This window comes from Zalophus californianus, chromosome 10, assembly GCF_009762305.2.
Source record: "Zalophus californianus isolate mZalCal1 chromosome 10, mZalCal1.pri.v2, whole genome shotgun sequence".
NCBI classification, from domain to species: Eukaryota; Metazoa; Chordata; class Mammalia; order Carnivora; family Otariidae; genus Zalophus; species Zalophus californianus.
In genome coordinates this window covers 89,833,072-89,855,358 of record NC_045604.1, presented here as the reverse complement: position 1 = coordinate 89,855,358, position 22,287 = coordinate 89,833,072, and the positions used below count along the sequence as shown (strand labels likewise).

Genomic DNA, 22,287 nt, shown 5'->3' with positions numbered 1-22,287 from the left:
ACAAACAAAACTACAAACCAAACCTGACTCCAAAGCCCATACTTGTTTTACTCTACAGTGCTGGGCTGACAGAAGTTAAGGTAGGAGGGAGTGGGTTGCTAGAGAAGAAGCAAGCAGGTCTGGGCCCATGGAAATGGAACCAGTGGGAGGGAAAGACTGGAAATACACAGAAACTACCAGGAAATTCATGTGCCAGTTTTAATACACAGGACTTTTAACATAAAACTGATTGATCCCAACTGCTGTCAGGAGAGTGGAGAGCAGGGGCTATTCTTTTTCCTACTAAGCAGTGGCATGGCATTATCTCCAAGCTACATCATTACATTAAAAACAAAAAAACTCCAGTTCATTTGAACATGCCCAGAATATCTCCAAAGACAGATGAGAACTAGTAACACTGTCTGCTAGAAGATTAATCATGTGGAAGACTTTCCACCTTTTAATTTGGAAAAAACATTAAGCATAAAAATGTTGCTTAGAAACTTTAGAAAATGCAGATAAAATTTAAAGAAAACCCATTTGCAGGGAGGGCACCTGGGTGGCGCAGTCAGCGTCCAACTCTTGGGTTGGCTCAGGTCACAATCTCAGGTTGTGAGACTGAGCCCTACATCAGGCTCAACACTCAGCGTGGAGTCTGCTTAAGCCTCTCTCCCCCTCTACCCCTCGCCCACCATGTTCTTTCTAAAATAAGTATTTTAAAAATTCATTTGCAATTCTAGAACCCAAAATTACCAGTTATTATATATGCACACATATACCTAGATTGCTTGGTTTTAAAACCAGAGTCATGACAACTATAAAAGTATGTTTTGTTTTGTTTTTTTCCATTTAACAATAGTTCAAGGGCAGTTTTCCCCAATAGACTGCCACAGTATCTTATGGTAGATAGCTAATCTACTATAAATCCAGTCTTCCCTTCTTCCTTGGCCAAAACCCAATTTCATACAGTGTGGCTCTGTACGCAAACATGACAATTTCTCAGCCTTCTTTGCCCAAAGTGGGGCAATGTCACTAAACAGCCAATAAGATGTGAATACAAGTATCACATGAAACTTACGGGAAACCTTAAGAATGTCAGTTTTCCTTTATTCCTTCCTGTGGCTTAGAATGTCAGCATCTCAAGCCATCACCATGTAACATGCTGAGGAGATTATCCTTGGGTGGTGACTTAGGGCTGGCTGAAGCCTGGATCCCCGATGACTTTGTGATGCTTTTATCAGCAATGGTTCTGGACTACATCTGGCCTTTTTAACAAGAAAATAAACCTTTGTGTTTAGGCTACTGTCATATTTCCTTATCAAACATGCTGTTTTGTTTTTTTTTTTAATATTTGAGAGAGAGACAGCATGAGTTGGGCAGAGGGAGAAGCAGCAGCAGACGCCCCGCTGAGCATGGAGACTGACACGGACTCAACCCCAGGACCCTGGGATCATGACCTGAGCCAAAGGCACACACTTAACTGAGCCACCCAGGCACCCCTGGTCATTTATTTTTATTAGAAATAAACAAAAAAATAAAATAAAATAAAATAAGAAATAAACAATGAATAATCTAGAATGTCTTTTTCTACATCTATTGAGATGACTAAATAGTCCAGTTGAGCTATTGATGTGGTTAACTGCATTTCCAGAAAATGCTTTGTACAGTGTATTCTTTCAATGTGCCACTAGGTTTAAAGCTAATATTTTGCATGTGCACTCAAAAACAAGAGCAGACTAAGTTATCTGCTTCAGATTTTGATGTCAGGGTTACAAATTTTAGAATGCACAGCTTTGTTACAAAATTAACTGAATGTCTTATAGGAAACGTGTTTCTTAGTTTCTAAAAGTGTTCTGTTACAGACTTCATCTTTTGACTAGGCTTAGGGATGTGTTTCAAAATGGCTAGAATTGTTTTGGTGACTAGATTTAGGAGTATAGTTTCTAATTAGTATTAATACTTTTTGTTACCTTTCTATCCTTACGTTTACTGTGTCTCAATATTAGAGACTCACCAAAATTTTAAATAGTTCTTTATTTTAGGAGATAAACTTTATAGTTATGGACAAGTCACCTCTGTTCATGTGCTGGAAGGAAACCAGGTGGACAAACTAACATCAAATAGTAAATGAAATAAGTCTTCGCTAATTAAGTGCCATGCAGTATTGTAGTCACTTTACATATATTAACTTTTAATTCTCAAATTCTGTTATCCACTTCACAGAGGAGGAATCTAAAGAAGATAAATTACTTCCCCAAGGTCACATGGCTTCTCAGAGGCGGTAGTGAAGCTAAAGAGCTGAATTACAACTAAGGGCTGACTTAATTATTTCATACTGGGGATTCAGAAGACTGCAAATGTTAAAATCCTACGCATCTGGGGCCTGTAACAGTGCAGTATGTTTTTACGATTTTAACTTAAAATCAAAGTGTTACCTCCAGTAGTGGGATGAGGTATTCAAGAATAAAAGTCAGAAGGAAGAGAATGTTCACTGTTTAAAATGCAAGCTTTTTCAGAATGAACGTGATGTAATTGGGAATGTGCTGGGAAAGAGGAAAAAAGGCCTGGATTTTTTCATTCCAGCTGACATTAAATGTCATGAGAACTCTGGATCTTAAGGGCCTCAACTATATAATGAAAGGCTTGGCTCATCTCACCTGAGGACATTTCCTCTGTCCTACCTGGCTTCACCTCTTCCCAGATGGTAAATGCCAGGCCCTATCTTTATTTAAAAACAAAAACAAAAACAAAAAACTCCTCCCCCCCCCCAAACAAACCAGGGCTGCCATTCCACGACACTCTCCTACTGTTTTCTTCAAAAGAAAAAACAAAACATCTAGTTGATAGAATTTTATATTTTGGGGCTGGGTCAGCATCTTCTACATTGGGTATGAAGAATTTGAGTTGTAAACACTGTAGTAATCAAGCACTACTTGTATTTTAGAATATCACCTTTGCTTTCTACCCTGAATGCTTGGTCTCTCAATTTACAGTCGTTTTGAACTCACAACCCTGAGATAAAGACCTGAGCTGAGATCAAGATGATGCTGAGCCACCCAGGTGCCCCTACACCATTTTTAATACGTAATGTTCATGTTTTTTTTGCTTCATTTGGTCCGTGTTCTTTTGGTCATTAAGTCATTTACTCTGTTTTCAACATTTCCCATCTCCATAGCCCACTTATGCTCACAGTGGCTCACAGATAAAGCAGGGTTCTAGCCTAGTCTTAAATTCATTGAAGAGATAAGGGGAGAGGAGTTACCTCCTAATGTCATGAAAACACATGGCATTATCAAAACATGAAAGAAAGGACTTTCTTGCAGCTGTGGCAGAACGGTAGGAAGCACACGAAGTTAGGAAAAGGGCCATGAATACTTAAGCATTCAACTTGATTGCATCAACTTTTAGGACATTAGGAAGCCATTCAGGATTTCTCAGCAAGAGGTCAAGTGGCCAGATTTGTTAGATAATTTTGGTGGTGGCAAGTATAATAGTTCAGGGAATTGAGAGGCAGAGAACTGCACCACCCCGTCCCCCCCCCCCCCCCGGAAAAGCCAAACCAGGGCAGTGACCATGTGAATGCAGGAGAGGGCAAGATGTCATATTTAGAAATAGACTAGATGAGACAAAAACAACTGAGTGGCTCTAGAAGGAACAGGAATCAAGGATCCATGAAGGCTTATACTGGTGTTTTCAAATAAAAGAAAATTTAAGGGGAAGAGGGGAGAAGGAGGCTGGGTTCCATTCTAAGCTTTCGGAGCCCAAGACAATAGTGAAACCTACAAATAGCCACTGATGAATATGGATGTCAGCCGGGAGGTAGAAGCTTGAGATAGAGGTCTAGGACCCATCTAGTGGTTAGCTGCCCAAATATGCTTAGAAGAGTCCTAAGGACTAAACCCCGGACAACGCCACATTTGAGAGAGAGGAAGAGAAACACAGAGTCAGAGAAGTAAGTCAAGAGACAGGGGTGAGCAGGATCCTGGAAGAGGAATTCAGGATAGGGGGCAGATACTGATCATCAGTGCCAGATCCCCACCCAGTACATCATGGATTTGTCTCCCCACTAGAACAGAAGAGCCACAAGGGCAGGAACTTTCTGCTGTTGTATCTGTAGTGCCTACAAACATGCAGGGCTCCTAGTAGCTGCTCCACAACTGCTTGTGGAAGGAATGGAAGGATATGGGTCAGGCCTTCAGTAGCCACTGAACTTGATCATCAGAAGGCACTGATGACACACACCAGGGCCACTTTCAGGAACACCTCCCCGCTCCCCACAGACACCTCTACCCTGGTCCAACTCCACCAAAGCACCGCTGGGAGTCTGGATCCTGGAAGACAGAAGGTTGAGACACACACAAGTTCACCACTGAACCAGGGGGTAAAAATCGCGTCTTAGTCACCCACCCTGATGGAAGTTCTGCATAGGCAGACATCATCACCACGGGTTCCTCTTAAAGACTTTATGAGATTAGCTAGAGCCCATAAAAGCTATATAGAACATTTGAACATGCAAGAAATTTTAGATTAAAATGAATCATGAGAATTATGCCAAATGAAGAAGTCACCCATCACTTAATGGTTTTGAGTTTTCACATTTGCTTAAAAATTAGCATAGCTAGATCATCTTTTACAGCTCCCATCCCCACCAATTAGTGTTGGTGGGGTTCTAACTATACGTAGAAGTTCAAAGATTAACCTGGAAAGTACCAGATTTTGTGATAAAAAGCCCCAGAGTCTTGCAGTTTCTGAGGTAGAATCTTGCCCCAACAGGTGAGCGGCTCGGATTTCAAAGTCCTTCATCAGGCCCTATCAGCAAGACTCAGCTTGCTTCCCCCACTGACCAGCAAAGCAGGACAGTAGAACACACCTAGCACACAGCAGGCGTTAAGAAGAGGTGATAAACCTGACTTTTCCCTTCACACCATACATGTAACAAAAATCCACCTTTCTTCCAGCTTTGTTCGGACCTGCAGGGCCTATCCCTTCACTGAAGCCGCTCTTCAGGTTCCACAGCAAGAAGTCTTCCTATTTCAACAGGCAACAGGGCCCTGGAGGCTTAGCGCCTCTAAATGCAACAGGCTCTGCATCTCTTACTTACTCAAGACTCCACAAAGCGTATTTGCTACACGGGTATTTATTCAAGGACTTTCTATATTCAGTCACCACTGAAATCACTGCTAAGCTCTTTTCATACCTATTCGTGTCACAGTTCTTCATGTTGGACAGTGAAATTGACAGGCAAGGGTGAGCCTGTTCGTTATGATTGACAATGACTGGCATGGCATCACCACTGAAGAGCTCGGAGAGTAGATGCTCGTGGAGGAGGAGGATGAGAATGGAGAGGAGGGTCCTGAGGAAAGGCCCAGACAGGCTGCCCCATCCACAGAACCTGAGGCCTGCACGAGGCCTGGGATCTGCTTTCCCCTCTGCCCTGGAAGGTCCTCTCTGGGTGATACTAAGGCACGGTGGTGAAGGACATGATCGGCCCACCCAGTGTGGTCCTCTGGTCTAGTGGCAGCCCCTCGCCTGGCAAACAGTGCAACAAGCATTCCATTTAGAAGATCTTCTCAAACACATGCAAGCAGCATTCTCTAATGGAAATGGAGACAAGGTCTTTCTTGGAAGAGAGTGCCCTAGAAGATACTCTCTGCCCCAAGACCAACCAGGTCCCTTTTAAGGTCCCTGAGAACAGCAGCCTGGGAGCAGCCAAGACTTTCAAAGGCTGACAAGGCACAGAGTGGATGAATGAAAAGATAACAATACATGGAAAAAACATAACAACACAACTTTGGCTTATAAAACCTCCAACTGAGGCGGGGACATCCATGTCCACCAACATGCAGAAACAGATGACTGTAGCAGATGGTTGTCAGAAATGCTTTAGCATTTCCCACACTGTCCACACCCCAAGCCCTGCTCTACCCTCCCCCATAACCCCCCCCACCACACACACACACACACACACACACACACACACACACACACACACACACACACACACACAATCTGCATGTCCACCAACATGCAGAAACAGATGACTGTAGCAGATGGTTGTCAGAAATGCTTTAGCATTTCCCACACTGTCCACACCCCAAGCCCTGCTCTACCCTCCCCCATAACCCCCACCACACACACACACACACACACACACACACACACACACACACACACACACACACACACACACACACACACACACACACACACACACACACACACACACACACACAGTATCTGCAGAATAAGTCAGAGGTTGGGGTCCAGAGCCTGAAGTCAGGATAGAACTCTTGGCACTCTGCACTAAATCACCATGATTAGTCCTAGCTAGACAGCAAAATTCACATTGGCCTAAGCTCGAATGGTAGGGTCTGTCTCGTGAAAAGTTAGGCTGCACCCAAGACCGCCAGATCTGGAAAGTCTTTCACTTCTCCTACTTCGCTGAAAGGCTGTCCACCCTGGTTGAATGTCAGCTTATACCGTAACCGGATGGGCTCCTGGGCAAAGACAGAAGACATTAAATTAGTGGGGAGACACAGAGACCAGCCCAGTGTACGAGCTTTTACCCACCCAGCAGTCACCAAGGAACAACATATCATGTTAACTCCATGCCAATAAGGCCTTGAAACAACTATGACAGGAACACCTGGCCAGGACCCTCTGGGATGACAAACTCAAGCCATACATCCTGGGAGAACTCCCACAGCTTTGCAGTCCTGAAGTGGACCACAACTCAGAGACCGGCTAATGAGGACAGGCACACCCTTTCAGAGGACTCATGGTACGAGGGGTTCGTGTCACTTTCTCAGTTCCCAGCTATGGCAACCCAGTCAGAGATCTCCTTCCAATGAGCCCTGAAGAAAACAGACTCAGCGAGGAAAATCTCATCACCACTCCCAACCAGAGACTTTAGAGCAAGACCCAAATAAACCTCTTTCAACCTACCACGTTGCCTCCCTACAGTCCAGGGGCCCTCCATCCCCCTGCTATCAAAGTTACCAGAACATACTTTGTGTGGATTGTCAAGCAACAGCATCTGAGAGATCACAGCAGGAGGTGTCAACGGACTGAATGCAGGGAGCTTGGAGCTGGACGCCGGCTGCAGCTTCACTCTCATGGACTATGGCGGGGGGGGGGGGGGGGGGGGCAGGGGAGGGCGAGAAAAATCCAGTATCTAACTTGTTCCTAATGAAGTTGAGCTTCAAAGAGGGAGTTTGGGTAAGCAGGAAAACTTGAACTCCACCCACCAAATAATTAAAGGGTCCAAAAGTCCTTTCCTTCCATAAACAGACGTTGTGTGGTCAATAGTTGGCTTCTGAGAGGCAGCATGAAGAGCTAGGGCATACCTTGGGCTGAGTTCTAATTCTGCTTCTTACTAGCTCTGGGATCTCAGGCAAAATACTTAACCTTTCTGGGCCCTGGACTAGAAGTTTATAAAATAGAGATTAACAATAACACATGTCCCACACTACCATGAAGATGAGAGAATGTGTATGTTTACTTTTGCCCACCTTGAATCTTTCCTTCCAGGACATCCTTTCCCTGTTCATTGTGACGCTGTTGTATTGTAACAGCTTTATGGCTGTTAATCAGTGGGGGCCCTACTTCCCTTGAAGAGGAATGGACATAATATCTACATTGGCCAGAGTACCTCATTATCCCTGAACACAAGGTACTGGTCCCAGATATCCAAGTAATGCCAATAGGGCCAATCCTGGCCCTTTCTTGGGTAATCAATATACATGCCTCATGCCAGGTGGAAGTTTCCTTCCAAGATAAAAAGGGTTCAGGAGGGTAAGGACTATGTAACTCTGGAGCTGCTGGTAGCCATTTTCATGCTGTGTGGAGTCGGCTGGAGAATAGGCTCCAAAGAAGAAAGCAGTTAAGAGGTGGAAAGAAATTCTTAAGGAATCGTTTTAAGAACTTATCTGGATCCAGCCACATCTGAAGTCAGATATTCAGAAATCCCCAGTTAAACAAGCCAATAAAACTCCCATTTGATCTTAAATTCCTTTGAAAAGTGTGTCTCTTATACCTAACTAAAAGATCATGACCTAGTAAAGGACCTGGCGCTCAAAAATGCTAGCTTTACTGAAAAATTCAAAGGAGTGGGCCAGCAGATGACTCACCTTGGGCACAGCCACTTGAAACATGATGTCCCAGACAGGCTGGGTGGCAGTGCTCATCATGGTCAACAGCAACACCTGCACCTCCGGATGGCCAGGGGCCCCCGTCTGGGAAAAGTGGAGCAAAATTCGGAAGCCATTCCGGTCATACACGATAAGAGGCGGCAGGCTGCCTGGTGGAGAAGGACCCAACCAAAAGGGTTAACATGACCACAAGGCCGCCAACAGCCACGCCTGAAAGAGATGTGCGTGTTATCATCCGCTGTTGCTGCTTCTACCGTCGGCACGGCTCCTGGACCGACCTCCTCACACCCAACCTTCTGGTGCCGCCATAATCCAGCCCGCACTACTCCTAGCTGGACTCCGAGGGCCCCTCAAACTGAATGCTCCCCACCATCCAACCATCCAAAGCACATTACTCATTTGTTTTTTTTAAAGACTTTATTTATTTGAGATAGAGCGAGTGAGCAAGAGAGAGATAGCATGAGCGGGGGGCGGGGGGTAGGGGGAGTGCAGCAGAGGGAGAAGCAGCAGCAGACTCTACACTGAGCAGGGAGCCCGATGTGGGGCTCAATCCCAGGACTCTGGGATCATGACCTGAGCTGAAGGCAGATGCTCAACCGACTGAGCCACCCAGGTGCCCCAGCATATTATTTTTTTTTGTTTGCTTTTTTAAGAAAGGAACTTTTTTTGAGGGAGATAGGATTAGGACTAAAATACTATGAACACTATAGAAAATACAGGATATCATAATGATATAAAAGACACCATTAATCCTACCCAGAAATAAGCATTGCTAACATCTGGGCCTATTTCCTTTTGGTCTCTTTTATATAACTACATACACACACACACATCTCTTGCCACTTAATTTTACAGAACAATAAAGACACAGATCTCTTCAAGTCAATAGGTTTAATGACCTTCCAATGGAAATCCTAAAAAGGATTAATTCAGCTAAGAAATGATTCTAAGGGAAATGGGGGGTGGGGGGATATGAGACTATCCACTTAAGAAGAGGGAGGAAAGGCCATTTGCGTCAATAAATACTTGTAAGTACATAACCAAGCAGAGAGATAGGAAACAAAGCATGCAGAACAGACCTAGTGGGAGAAATCAACATGTTAGAACATCTACGTCAAAATCAGTGGCTGATTCGATAAGCAGCAGACAACTATCTAATCTGGGAAAAAATGTTTAATGATGATCCTTAGCTCATGCCAAACATCACTACCAAAATGTACGTTCAATAGTTTAACAATGAGACTGTCAAAGATTTAAAAGTCTGATTAGATTAAAAGTCCTTTTGAGGGATGGTGGTGAGCTTATGGGGAAAGAGGCAACCTTTCTGAAGGAGTCTTGGTCACGCAGATCAAAATTTTAAATGTCTACACCCAGCATTTCTAAGAATATATCCTGATGAAATAATCAGGAAAGTTTAAAACACAAGTGTCCAGAGATGTTCACTGTAGCAGTTTTTAACAGCAAACAACCAGAAACAAATTATCCTTCAGAAAGGAATTAAATGAAGGCACCTGGGTGGCTCAGTTAAGTGACTTGATTTCAACTCAGGTTCTAATCTTGGGGTCGTGAGATCGAGCCTGGCGTTGGCCTCTATGCTGAGTGTGGAACTTGTTTAAGAGTCTCTCTTTCCTTCTCCCTGTGCCCCTCCCCACTCAAGCGCACGCCCCCCTCCCCCCCGCAAATTTTTTTTTTTTTTTTTTTTTTAAAGATTTTATTTATTTATTTGAGAGAGAGAGAATGAGAGATAGAGAGCACGAGAAGGAAGAGGGTCACAGGGAGAAGCAGACTCCCCGCTGAGCAGGGAGCCCGATGCGGGACTCGATCCTCAGACTCCAGGATCATGACCTGAGCCGAAGGCAGTCGCCCAACCAACTGAGCCACCCAGGCGCCCCCCCCCCGCAAATTTTTAATTAAAAAAGTTAAATATAAAGAAAGGAATTGAATAGGGGCAGCTGGGTGGCTCAGTCGTTAAGCATCTGCCTTCGGCTCAGGTCATGATCCCAGGGTCCTGGGATCGAGCCCCGCATCAGGCTCCCTGCTCAGCGGGAAGCCTGCTTCTCCCTCTCCCACTCCCCCTGCTTGTGTTCCCTCTCTTGCTCTCTCTCTCTCTCTGCGTCAAATAAAGAAATAAAATCTTCAAAAAAAAAAAAAAAAGGAATTGAATAAATGAATGACAGTACCATGACTATATGATGTATGGAGACATTTAAAAAGTAAAAGTCTTGAAGAACAAATTCACAGCATGAAAAAATGCTATAGCTTTTAATAACAAAGCAGGCTGTAAAACATTCTAAATATACTATATCTAAGCACCCTGGGTGTCTCCTGCTCACATGCCAGTGTGCCAACCGTACACAGTCACCTTCCTGCCTTCCTTCATAAGGAGGGAACCTCTGCTCTCCTGCTCTAATGAGGACCCCCAACCAAAGAGGGTCACCAGCCAAGTTCTTCCTTTCCATCTAATCCCACTTCTTCGGAGTTATTTCTGCCACACTGGACATTCCCTTCTTGAATTCCAAATGAGTGAGCATCATGTCCAAAAACAGACTCAAGCCCCCTAATTAAAGTCTGCCTGCCAATATCCTTCACTTTTAGTGTCAACCCCAAGACACAAACTTTATGAAAAATAGTAGGTAAGAGACTGAAGCCACCTCCTTACCCTCTGCCCCCAGGCAAAATCTCTACCACTCAGCTTCCCCAGTTTAAGAGCCACCCCCTACCAATCCGGAGCAGATAAAGTTGGGTATTTAAGAGCAGGGGGGTGGCGGGGGAGGTAAAACTGTACTTACTGGGCTTAACAGACTCCAAAGGGACAAACACTTGAGCCAGAGGTGTATTCTGGGAGGATGGGGAAGAAGCCAATGGTCCAGCTTCCCAGGACCAACCTGGAGAGGACTTAGTGCCGGGGGGTACTTCCTTAGGGATGCTCTTCTGTGGAACATAATTTCTGCAAAGAAATGAAAAAAATATCAAGACTAGCAAAAATTATAGACAATTCCAGGAATCTGATTAGGCTTTCTGAAGAATGAGATAAAGAAGGGGGAGAAAAAGAAATACATATGTGTGCATGTATTTTAGAGGAATAGGACTTTAGATGGGTAATTTCACCTGCGCCTCAGTTTTCTCATCCATAAGATGGAAATCATCTGGCATCTACCTCATGGGGTTGTTATTAGAATTAAATGAGAAAATATACGAAAACATTGAGAGGACAGTGCACACATAAGGACCCAATAAACCAGAGCTATTATCATTATTTTAAGATTTTGTTTATTTATTTGACAGAAAGACACAGCGAGAGAGGGAACACAAGCAGGGGGAGTGGGAGAGGGAGAAGCAGGCTTCCCGCGGAGCAGGGAGCCTGATGCAAGACTCAATCCCAGGACCCTGGGATCATGACCTGAGCCGAAGGCAGAACTTAATGACTGAGCCACCCAGGTGCCCCAAACCAGAGCTATTATTAAGGTAATCAGGGTTGTAGTTGTCTGGCAGCCTCTGACAAGTTGCTCAGTCAGGTTAAGTTTCCCTGTATGGGGTCACCAGAGTTAACAGGAGTTAGGAAGATAACACCAATTACACGGACCACTTCATTCACACTTCATGATTTTGTCCATTTGGAATGTAACCTGAAAACTTTTTTTTCCAGAGTTTTGGTTTTTTTTTTTAATTAATTAATTTATTTATTTATTTGAGAGAGAGCACATGAGATGGGGGAGGGTCAGAGGGAGAAGCAGACTCCCCGCCGAGCAGGGAGCCCGATGTGGGACTCGATCCAGGGACTCGATCCAGGGACTCCATCCAGGGACTCCAGGATCATGACCTGAGCCAAAGGCAGCCATCCAACCAATTGAGCCACTCAGGCGCCCCTGAAGACATTTTTAAAGTACGCTCCACACCCATCGAGGAGCCCAACTCGGGGCTTGAACTCACAACCCTGGGATCAAGAACTGAGCTGAGATCAAGAGTCAGATGCTTAACCGACTGAGCCACCCGGGCGCTCCAAAAACATTTTCAATACAAACTGAAAACTACAGTGCAGAGTAACCCACCCAAATCAGGAAGATTACCAGTCCCTTGCTGTGCTGAGTGGCTGGAAGGAGTAAATGGAAAGACACCCCCTCTGGGTGCAAACAAGAATGACCTCCCAGCACATCTTCATGTCCACCAGGGCCTTGTGTCTCTACCACAGACACAGACACACTCAGGCTGTACACGGGAAGGCAAACCACTCCAACCTTCCCAGAGGCAAAGCAGCAGGATCTACATACACATGTTTAGACTCACACCTTAGAGCACTTCTACTTTTAGGAATCCACACTATAAAAATGCTCCGAGGGGTGCCTGGGTGGCTCAGTCGTTGAGTGGCTGCCTTCAGCTCCGGTCATGATCCCAGGGTCCTGGGATCGAGCCCCGCAACGGGCTCCTCGCTCCGCGGGAAGCCTGCTTCTCCCTCTCCCACTCCCCCTGCTTGTGTTCCTGCTCTCGCTCTCTCTCTGTCAAAAATGAAAACAAACAAAAAACAACACTCCGAATGCCTCTGAACTGAAAGCTACATAAATACCCACAAGAGAACAATGACTAAATATATAAGTATTACATGCATATAGATTATTACGACTATCAGAATGAGACAAATTTATCTAAACTGATACGGACATGTACCAAAGATGCGATATGAAAAACAAACACGGGAGAACAGTCTGTAATTATGGCCCCATGTGTGTAAAAAATAAACAACAATAACGCATTACTACATACAGAGAGAAAAGCAAAGAAGGAACACTGGGCATTATCTTTAGGGAGTGATAAATGGGCCTTTCTATATTATCTATTTCTCTAGTGATCAAATTTTGCTTAACTTTCTTGTAATCAGGAAAAAAAAAAAAAAAGCCTATGACCACCACATCATCATCGTCTACTGCTGCTACTCCTTAAACCAACCTCTTTGCAGAGGTCCTAACCAGAGCATGTCTTTTCATCTGACTTGGGATGGGGAGTCAAAGGAAAAGAAGGGAAGTACGTATGGAACCCCTGGGAGGAAGGAAGCAGCCCCCCGGCAGAGGGGTCTCTGTCTCCACGTGCACCCCATGTTCTCGCACACCAACACGGCCCCTCGCCCGGCCCCCATGCAAGGAGCAGGAAGCATGCACAGGAGTCCTTCTTCTACTTTCCTTGCCCACAAGACTCACAGAGGCCCTGGACATGGCTGTAGGGACAGGAGATCCAGCAAGTTCCTTTCTGCAGAAGGGCTCTGAACACCACCACCTGGCAGCATGCTGGCTGGGGGATTCCTCTTTTCCTTACAACAATTCTGACCGGCAACCTGTCAAACGAAGAATGGCTAAAATAAGGCCAGGGTATGAATGACCAGGAGCCATGGTGACACCAGGACACAGGCTTACTGCATTTCCTGCAGCAGGAGGAGAAAAAGGGCAAGAGAGCACAGGACTCCTGACCTGACCTGCAGCAAGCGGGAGCCTGGATACCACTGGAGAGAGTAGGTGTACAAGCAGAGGGAAAAATGTGTCTCTCTGGGAGTTCAAGCCAGACAACATAAGTAAGGAAGAGGCTTTGGACCTCCAGGTCCACAGTCGCCACCAGGCTATGCTATAGCCCCGTCCCCCACGCCCAGGCAGTGCTGCCCTCATGAACGTAGGTTTGAGGGACCTCCCTTCCAGCCCCTAGGAAGAGCTTCCTTACCTTGTTGGTAAGCGGAGCATCACTGAGGCCTGTAAGGAAGAAACAGAAAGATGTGCACCAGTAACTCTACCTGACAGGAGCTGGAGACTGTTATCTTGTTCACCCTTTCTAGAACATTTAGAAAGCCTAGGCAAAGCAAATTACCCAAAATCATTCAACTCATCCATGACAAATCTGAGACTAAATGCAAAGAGGACCTCTCCGAACTTCCCAGGATAGTAGTGCCCCCTTATCCACTAGGGGATACGTTCTAAGACCCCTGGTGGATGCCTGAAAAGGCGGATGTAGCAATCCCTCCATATACTATGTTCCCCCCCACCGCACATATATATCTACGATTAACTTTACTTTGTAAGTTAGACACAGTAACGGATAATAAGAACAACAATATACTGTAGTAAGAATTGTGAATGTGGTCTCTTGCTCTCAAAATATATTATACTGTACTCACCCTTTGTCTTCTTGTGATGGGAGATGATAAAATGCCTACGTGATGAGATGAAGTGAGGTGAATGACGTAGGCATGGGACGCAGCCCTAGGCTACTACTAACCTTCTGACCATATGTCAGAAGGAGGATCATCTGCTTCTGGACCGCGAGTCACTGAAATTGTGGACGAGGTGGGGGACTACTGTATACCCAGCTCCCTCTGAAAATAGGCATATTCTCCTCAAGCGGAACTAGCTTACTCGCCCCCCCCCCCCGGGAGTCAGGGCCATTCTGTGCCTGCTCCCCCTAAACACCCACCCTTACCTAAGGCTGCCAGGTCCTGGTGAAGCAAAGACGGTGCCACAGTCCCGGCCTGCTCAGATTCATTGTCCACCTCCAGGTCAATCAGAGGACAGCTCTTCACGCAACCTGCTGGTTTCTGAAAGACTAGAGAACGGTCAGGAAAATAGGTCAGGATGCGAGCAAAGTCTCCCCTTAATGCCCATTAGCTTCCCACAGGCCTCCTCCCAATCAGAAGACATCACCTCGCCCCCTTAATGCACCCCCGCTGAATGGCTTGATGTATAGCCTGAGCTGGTATCTGGAATAGGAGGCAGCCAGAGGACTGCTTTCCTACCCCAGCAATCAGTGTCCTCTGCTAGGGGTCCATTCAACCTGGCCAGCAACACAGCGGACGTCTCCTGCTCACAGGCCTTTTGACAACAACTCATCACAATCACTGGAGCGCTTGATAAAAACACAAACCCCCAGGCCAAGCTCTAAGCAGTCTTGATTCAGAAGGTCCGAGCTGAGAACCTAAGAATCTGCAGTTCAGCCAGTATTCCAGATGATTCTGATGCAGCTAGCCTGCTAGGCACCACCAAAACAGATCATTTTTTTGGTTTCTAGCTCCTCAAAGTAAGCATTCATGAGAAGAGGAATCAAAACCTGGGCGCAATATAGCGAATCTGCTCCCGTGGATAGCCAGAGCTAGGGTCCAGCCTGCCAGTCAGTTCGTGATGGTACACGTGGCAGAGGCTGGCTACATAAAACCAACCCTCAAAGGGAAGGGAAAAAGGGCAAGGCCTCTCATTTCCACACCACAACCCAGAATATTCTGAGGATCCATTTCTTCTCCAGGATTTTCAGGATGCCCAGGCAGAATGTAAGGAGAGGCTTCTTTGCACATACCTCTGGAGACAGGTAGGTTTCCCACTGAGCTGGTCACTGTGTTCCCAAAGATGACTCGGCCCTCCATCACCTGTTTGTACAGCAGAACTCCCTGGGTGAGAAGGTCATTTGCCTGGAGAATCTCCGCTGGAGGAGGGAAAAATGAGAACCCCCTGGTTTAGCTACCAACAATCTCAGTGTTTTTTAAGCCATTCCAGAAAGCAGCGGTCACACAGCTCTACCAGGTTTAGTATATCCATGCCTCCTGCCCCTGGATCATGTGATCAGGCCCCCAGCAGACCTAGTTATTCAGGCCCTAATCCCCAACACTTCTAGCTCTCAAGATGCAGGAGGAACCAAATTTCTTCACCACCGTTTCCAGTACCTTCCAACACAATGGCCAACACTTGAAACATGTCCCCTTCCACTAAGGAACTAAAACTTTAATATTAACTTAAAAACAGTTTTGTCAATGTGCATGTGAATATTAAGAGTTTTTCGGGGCAGGGGGAGGCGCCTGGGTGGCTCAGTTGGTTAAGCAGCTGCCTTCGACTCAGGTCATGATCCTAGAGTCCTGGGATCGAGCCCCCCATCAGGCTCCCTGCTCAGTGGGGACCTGCTTCTCTCTCTCCCTCTGCCTGCTTCTCCCTCTGCTTGTGCTCTCTCTCTCTCAAATAAAATCTTAAAAAAAAAGAAAAAGAAAAAAGTTTTTGGTACTTTATTCACTTACTGGAAAGCTTTTTAAGTGTGTAGGGAATAAATTGGTACATGAATGTATGCTTTCACCTGTAAATTTCATAAAATCTAAATACAGATCAAGTATTCCTGATGAACTCTTGCCATCCAAACTGAAATGTCGTATATAAGTATAAAATATGCACTGGATTCAAAAACTTCACAAGCATTTGTGAATTAGCCCCTGCCAATTTTCTTAACGCATAAGCTGCAACATGGGGTTGAATTCACCTGGCAAAATGTTTTAGTTAGCATGGGTGAGTTGCTTAAAAATTTAAATGATTGTTTTTGAGCTCACTGCAATCAGAAAAAATAATGGGTTCAGACCATAATCACGAAGAGGTAATCAGAAACCAAGGGCCTCTTAACACCACGCATGAAGTGTTCTTGCTCCCCACATTCCCGCTCCAACTGATCCTGAATCTGATCAAGCCCCTAATCCAATTTATAAGAAATATCAGGAATTTATAAGAAGTATTAGATACGGAAAAACATTAAATATCATGGGGCACGCCATCAGAACATTGAGGCCTAGAGAAACTCTGCTGGTCAAAGGACATGTTTTTCATCTAATAAGAAAAAGAACCAAGGTGTTATCCATTAAAAAAAACTTACAAAATACCAATTGCAAAGTATGGCTTTTATGAGTCTGATTCAGAACTTAAAAAAGGGGGGGGGGGCGGAGGTGGGAGGGTTAGCAAGAGATGTTTAGAGAGAGAAACGCCCAGGGAAATCTGAACACTGACTGACTATTCGATTACCTTGGAATGTTTGCAATTTGCTTCAAAGAGAATGAGCGATGGGGGGTGAGAGCAGCATACATGCAACAAGAGGAAAAAAAATGGGCCATGAGCTGGTAGCTATTACCAACAGGTGAAGGGCACATAGGATTTATCCCACTATTTCTGTGCACATGTCCTGAAATTGTCCATAACAAAAGGTATAAAAGATTTTAATCTCTGTGCACAGGTATTAAAATTCTCCGCTGTCCCTACCATTATCCCTGCCCTTCCTCCTCAGCCTGCGTCAGTTAGGTTGGCGACCCAGCCCCCGATGGCACTTAGGTTGGTGAAACCTTCGAGATGCAGCAGTTCCTCAGACTTCTGTGGAAGTTACTCTTCCTTCCAGCATCTCCCTCGTGCCTAACCTTCCCGGCACATTTCCACCCGTCTCTATGCTTTCAGACCAGCTGATGATCGCTTGCTCAAGCCTAGACTGTCCCGGAAAATCAGTTCTAAGGCCATGCCCTTCCAAAGCCCAATCGCCACAAAAGCCAAAGCCATGCTGTCCGGCCTCTTGGCACCACTGTGTCCCAGCAGGAAGGGGCACGTGTGTTCTGCCCTCCAGTGTCCCAGCTGTGCCGAGAGAAGAACGGCCTTACCGAGTGCATCGTCGTCATCTGTGGTATCACTCGCCAGCCGGAACAGGGTGGGCCGCAGCTTCTCGCAACGCTCGTACACCACCTGAGAAAACAGAGCTGGTTCGCAGCAGGGCCCCAGGTGCCTCCAGTAAGCACACAGTGGAGTCTGCCGCTTCTGGAGTCTCCTTAGTCTGTCCCATATGTATGACTGCAGGTTTGAAGTGACACGGCCGTTACTGGGTCAGAAACAGTTTGGGCTATAGTTACCAGAATTTTTAAAATAGTTAAAAAGGTAACAGATGGCCTAAGAATCCACCTTTTAAGCATGTACAGCATTACCTCTTCTCCAAGCTCTTTTCCCTGCTCTCTAGAAGAGCTTTATGTTTTTAAGACTCTTTAAAATTTTTGAGAGCACATGAGAGAGCATGAGCATGAGCCGGGGTGGGGAGGGGAAGAGGGGGTACAGTGGAAGAAGGAGAAGCAGACTCCCCACTGAGCAGGGAGCCCGATGCAGGACTCAATCCCAGGACCCCGAGATCATGATCTGAGCCGAAGGCAGATGCTTAACTGACTGAGCCACCCAGGCACCCCTATAAGAGCTTTAATAATGGGGTAACCCCACATGGAAGCCTGAAACAACTACCCTGCTTTAAAACTAACATCCAAACTCTCCATCCAACTGTTGGAAGACAGTCATCAGACTTTTCCAACAACACTCCCTGATTCCCACTGCGTGTTCTCCCAGGACTAAACCTCAGTCCGCACCAATAACATCTGGGAAATCTCACTCTCATCCCAGGAAAGTGCTCTGGACAACTTCACCCTCCACATACTAGGTGTTGAGGACGTAACTTCTGTATGTGTTAGGCTTCCTTCCTTGAGAGGGAGCCCAATTAACACTCCAGTCCTCCCTGACGGTAGTGCTCTCTGCCCCCTTCCCCAGGGCTGGCAAAATGACCTATCTGCTTAGGGGAGTCTGGGAGAGGAAGCAGGAAGGAGCCCCTTCCTGCCACTTTGCTCTTGAGAGCTCCCTGCCTATACGGAAGCCCATATTAGGCTCTGCTCCAACCAGCTCTATGTTTTAGAGAAGGAAGCCCCTTGTGGGGAGAACGGTGGTGTGCCAACGCTATCTTACGTGGTAGGTAAACCTGCCTGATTCGGCTTCAGTATTAGGAAGCCACTTGGAATATTTATGTGCCACTTTTTCCAAAGTAGGCTCTACCCATTATAAAGATGAAGTTTTATTTCCTGCTATGTCTCTTCTGTCTCCTAGCTGCTTATCATCTTGGGTGGGGGAAAGTTGTGCTATATAGAAGCCCAGCATGCCAACCTTGCCAAGGGGCTTTGGCACAAAGTCACCTCAGGGAACTGGCTTTGGAGAGTCTGCCTGGCCCAAGCCCACTAATCCTTCCGAGTACTGTCCCCTCTGGCCCCAGGAGCCGGCATGATCTTCTCTGTAACTCTATCCAATCCCAGCTATAGCTGATCAACCTGAGGTAGATACAGGAGCCTTGCTGGACAAGTCGATTTTTCTCTCAGGAATTTGGACTCAGGAAAGCTACTAGTTTGTTTCTGCTAACCCAGTGAGATGGAAGGACAGGAAAACTAAGGAGCTACGTGAAGGCCGTCTTTCCTGTGCACAGAAGCATGAAAAGCTGGCACGTGGACAGCGAAGACAAACGTAGCTGGCAGAAGGAGGGAGAGCAGCAGAGCTTCAAGGACAAGACTCCGAGCAGCCGGCTCTGACAGCACTCCAGTCCCAGCACCACCTGTCTGCACTGGGCGGCAGTGGCCCAGCCAGGACAGCGAGGGCACCGGCGACGGAAGAAAAGAGACAAATCAAACCCCAAATCAAAGGAGAAAGTCTGACAAAGGACTGGTATCCAGGATATGTAAAGAACCCTTAAGAATTCAAAACCTAAGACAACCCAATTAAAAACTGGGCAAAGGATCTGAACAGACATTTCTTCAGATAAGATGACACACAAGCGGCCAAGAAACACAGGAAAACAAAGCTCAACTTAAGTCACCAGGGAAATACATTTCAAAGCCACAGTGAGATACCACTTTACACCCACTAAGCTAGCTAGTACCAAAAAGACAGACAGTAACAAGTGTTGGCAGGATATGGAGAACTGGAACCCTCATATATCGCTGGTGGGATTGTAAAATGCCACAGTGATTTGGCAAAAAAGCTTGGCAGTTGCTCAGAAAGTTAAAGGAAGCCACCAGATGATCCGGCAATTCCATTTCTAGATATCTATACTCAAGAAAATCAAAAGCTTACGTTTCACAGACAAGAAAACTTGTATATGGATGTTTGCAGCATCACTCCTAATAGCCAAAGTGGAAACCCAAATGCCCAACTGATGAACGGACAAAACATGAGGCAGCCATACAATGGAAGGTTACTCAGCCAGAAAAAGGAATGAAGTTCTGATACACGCTACAAGATGGAGAAATCTTCCAAACATTAAGTGAGAGCAGCCAGACTCAAGACCACATGTTGTAGGATTCAATTTACACAAAATGTCCAAAGAGGAAAATCTGCAGATGCAGAACATGGATCAGTGGTTGCCAGGAGCCGGTGGAAGAGGTGTTGGCAGAGAGTGCCTGCTAATGGGCACAGGACTTCTTTTAGGGCTGATTAAATTCTTCCAGTTAGGGTTGATGGCTGCTTTTAGGATATGTACATTCTCACTAAAGGTGTTAAAAAAAAAAAAAAAAAAAGACCTCGAGATGTGTAGGCTTTCGAGGGGAATTGGAATTCTTGTGTAATGTTGTTAGCTACATAAAATGACACAACCACTTTAAGAAACTGGCCAACTATTTTTCAAAGTTAACTATACACTTAGTATGTGACCCAGCAATCCCACACCTAGGCGTATACCCAAGAAAAATGTATGTTCACACAAAATCCTATATATAACTATACACAATTGTTTATAGCAGCTTAATTCATAATCACCCAAAGCTGGAAACAACCCAATATCTATCAAAAGATGGATATACATGTTGTAATACACACAACAGAATACACCCAATAAAAAGCAAGCTATTGATACACATGCCATGAATGGATCTCAATTATGCCAAGAGGAAGAAGCCAGAAAGAAAAATAGAGAAAGAAGTAAAGCTGTATTGCTCCCTTCATACAAAAAAGTCTAGGAAGTATAAACTAATCAGACCACACAGCAAGGCAGTGGTTGCTTGGGGGATGGAAAGACAGGAAAGGAGGGGAGGGATAACCTAGGGGCATGAGGAAATTCTGGGGGGTGAGGGACAAGTTTACTATCTTGATTGTGATGATGGTTTCATGGACACACACGTCAAAACACATCAAATATGCTTAAAATATGTGCAATTTCTAATGTGTCAATTACACTCAATTCCACTTGAATTTATTTTTTAAAACCAGTACCTGCAAAGCCTCCTGGTCTGGTGGGGCCTGCCCCGGCCTGCGGTACATGCTCAGCATTTCCTGCAGCACCTTCACATGGCTCCGTACCTCCTCCACAGCACTGACTCTCTTGGATGCCTTCTCGGATTTCTCTTGCTCCTTTTAGAAGAGAAAGGATGGAGGTGAGGGAGCAGAAGCCCTAGATAATGCCTGAGCGAGGGATGGGAAGGAGGCACTGCACTGCGAGCTCAGGGAAGTCACTAGAACACTGAGTGGGCGGGAGTGTTCACTCAGTGGGCGAAGAAAACACTCTGAGCCCAGAATTCCTGCAAAAGGCAATGCAGTCCAGGGACCAGGTGATCTATTGCTTCGTACCACCAGCTTTAATCCCTCTGAAAACCAGATTCCCAAACTGGACTCTGTCACTGGGACAGAAACTGGGGTCTATGAAATACTTTGGGCTCTTGCATAAAAGTACTTGGGAAGTACACAGCATGATTTCCGCTTCCAGTCACCATCCTGCTGCCCTTCAGGGAGCCCGCAGAGCTGTGTCCCCATTCTGGGCCCAGAGGCCATCCCTTTCCCTGGCCAACTGTGCACCGACGCCCTCCAGCACATACACGCGTGTGTAAAACGCTGGTTCTGTAGAGCCCAGTGGAAAAATGCCCACCTCCTTGACCAAATTCTTGATCAGCCTGTTTGCAGCCTGAAGATCCTCAGGGTGGTTGCTCTTCAGAAGCCTCGTCAGAAGCTGCGGAGTGAACAAGAAGAGTTTGGCTACTCCCCCCGCCAAACCCCCCGTGTCAAATGGCCCACAGCAGCAGCAGCAGCAGGAGAATACGGATAATAGAGCCTCACTTTCCATGCATTCTCCTACCAAGTCCTCACAGTGAGGCCATGGAGGTATTAGGGCTCTCCCCACAGACCACTGGTTTTCAACGGGGTAGGAAGGTGGAGGAGATAGCCCCCAGGAGACAGCTGGCAAAGCCTGGAGACCTGATTGTCACAACTGAGGTGCTATGGCATCTAGCAGGTAGAGGCCAGGACACTATAAACTCCCTACAGTCAACAGGACAGCCCACAACAAAATTATCTGGCCCAAAATGTTACTAATGCTGAGGCTGTCCTGGGCCAGGCACCCTCCGATGTGACACACCTCGGTAATCTAGCAGAACGCCGTGCCCATGGGAGTCACTCAGCCTTCACTGATGGCAGGAGAGACGGCTATACTGAAGCCCAGAGTGTCTCAGTAGCTTGCCCCTGGTGACACAGGACTCTTTCTCCAAAGGCCATGCCCTCCCTCCTCTTCCCACCCACTGTAAGGCACCAGGAGAGGAGCCAGAGAGAAAGGCAGCCCAGAATCT

At 46.1% G+C, this 22,287-nt stretch overlaps 1 protein-coding gene across 1 annotated transcript in view; it reads right to left on the bottom strand.

Moving 5' to 3' along the window:
* Positions 1-6,004: 6,004 nt before the first annotated feature.
* Positions 6,005-22,287, bottom strand: part of GGA2 (golgi associated, gamma adaptin ear containing, ARF binding protein 2) — a 30,535-nt gene continuing 14,252 nt past the window's right edge. The window contains exons 7-17 of the mRNA XM_027609953.2: positions 21,594-21,674; positions 20,945-21,082; positions 17,545-17,626; positions 15,450-15,575; positions 14,583-14,705; positions 13,830-13,858; positions 13,319-13,452; positions 10,919-11,076; positions 8,109-8,278; positions 6,989-7,099; positions 6,005-6,476 (exon numbers count right to left, since the gene is read on the bottom strand). Of these exons, the coding sequence (XP_027465754.1) occupies positions 6,366-6,476; positions 6,989-7,099; positions 8,109-8,278; positions 10,919-11,076; positions 13,319-13,452; positions 13,830-13,858; positions 14,583-14,705; positions 15,450-15,575; positions 17,545-17,626; positions 20,945-21,082; positions 21,594-21,674 (1,263 nt within the window). The 3' untranslated portion in view covers positions 6,005-6,365. The remainder of the gene's footprint in view (positions 6,477-6,988; positions 7,100-8,108; positions 8,279-10,918; positions 11,077-13,318; positions 13,453-13,829; positions 13,859-14,582; positions 14,706-15,449; positions 15,576-17,544; positions 17,627-20,944; positions 21,083-21,593; positions 21,675-22,287) is intronic.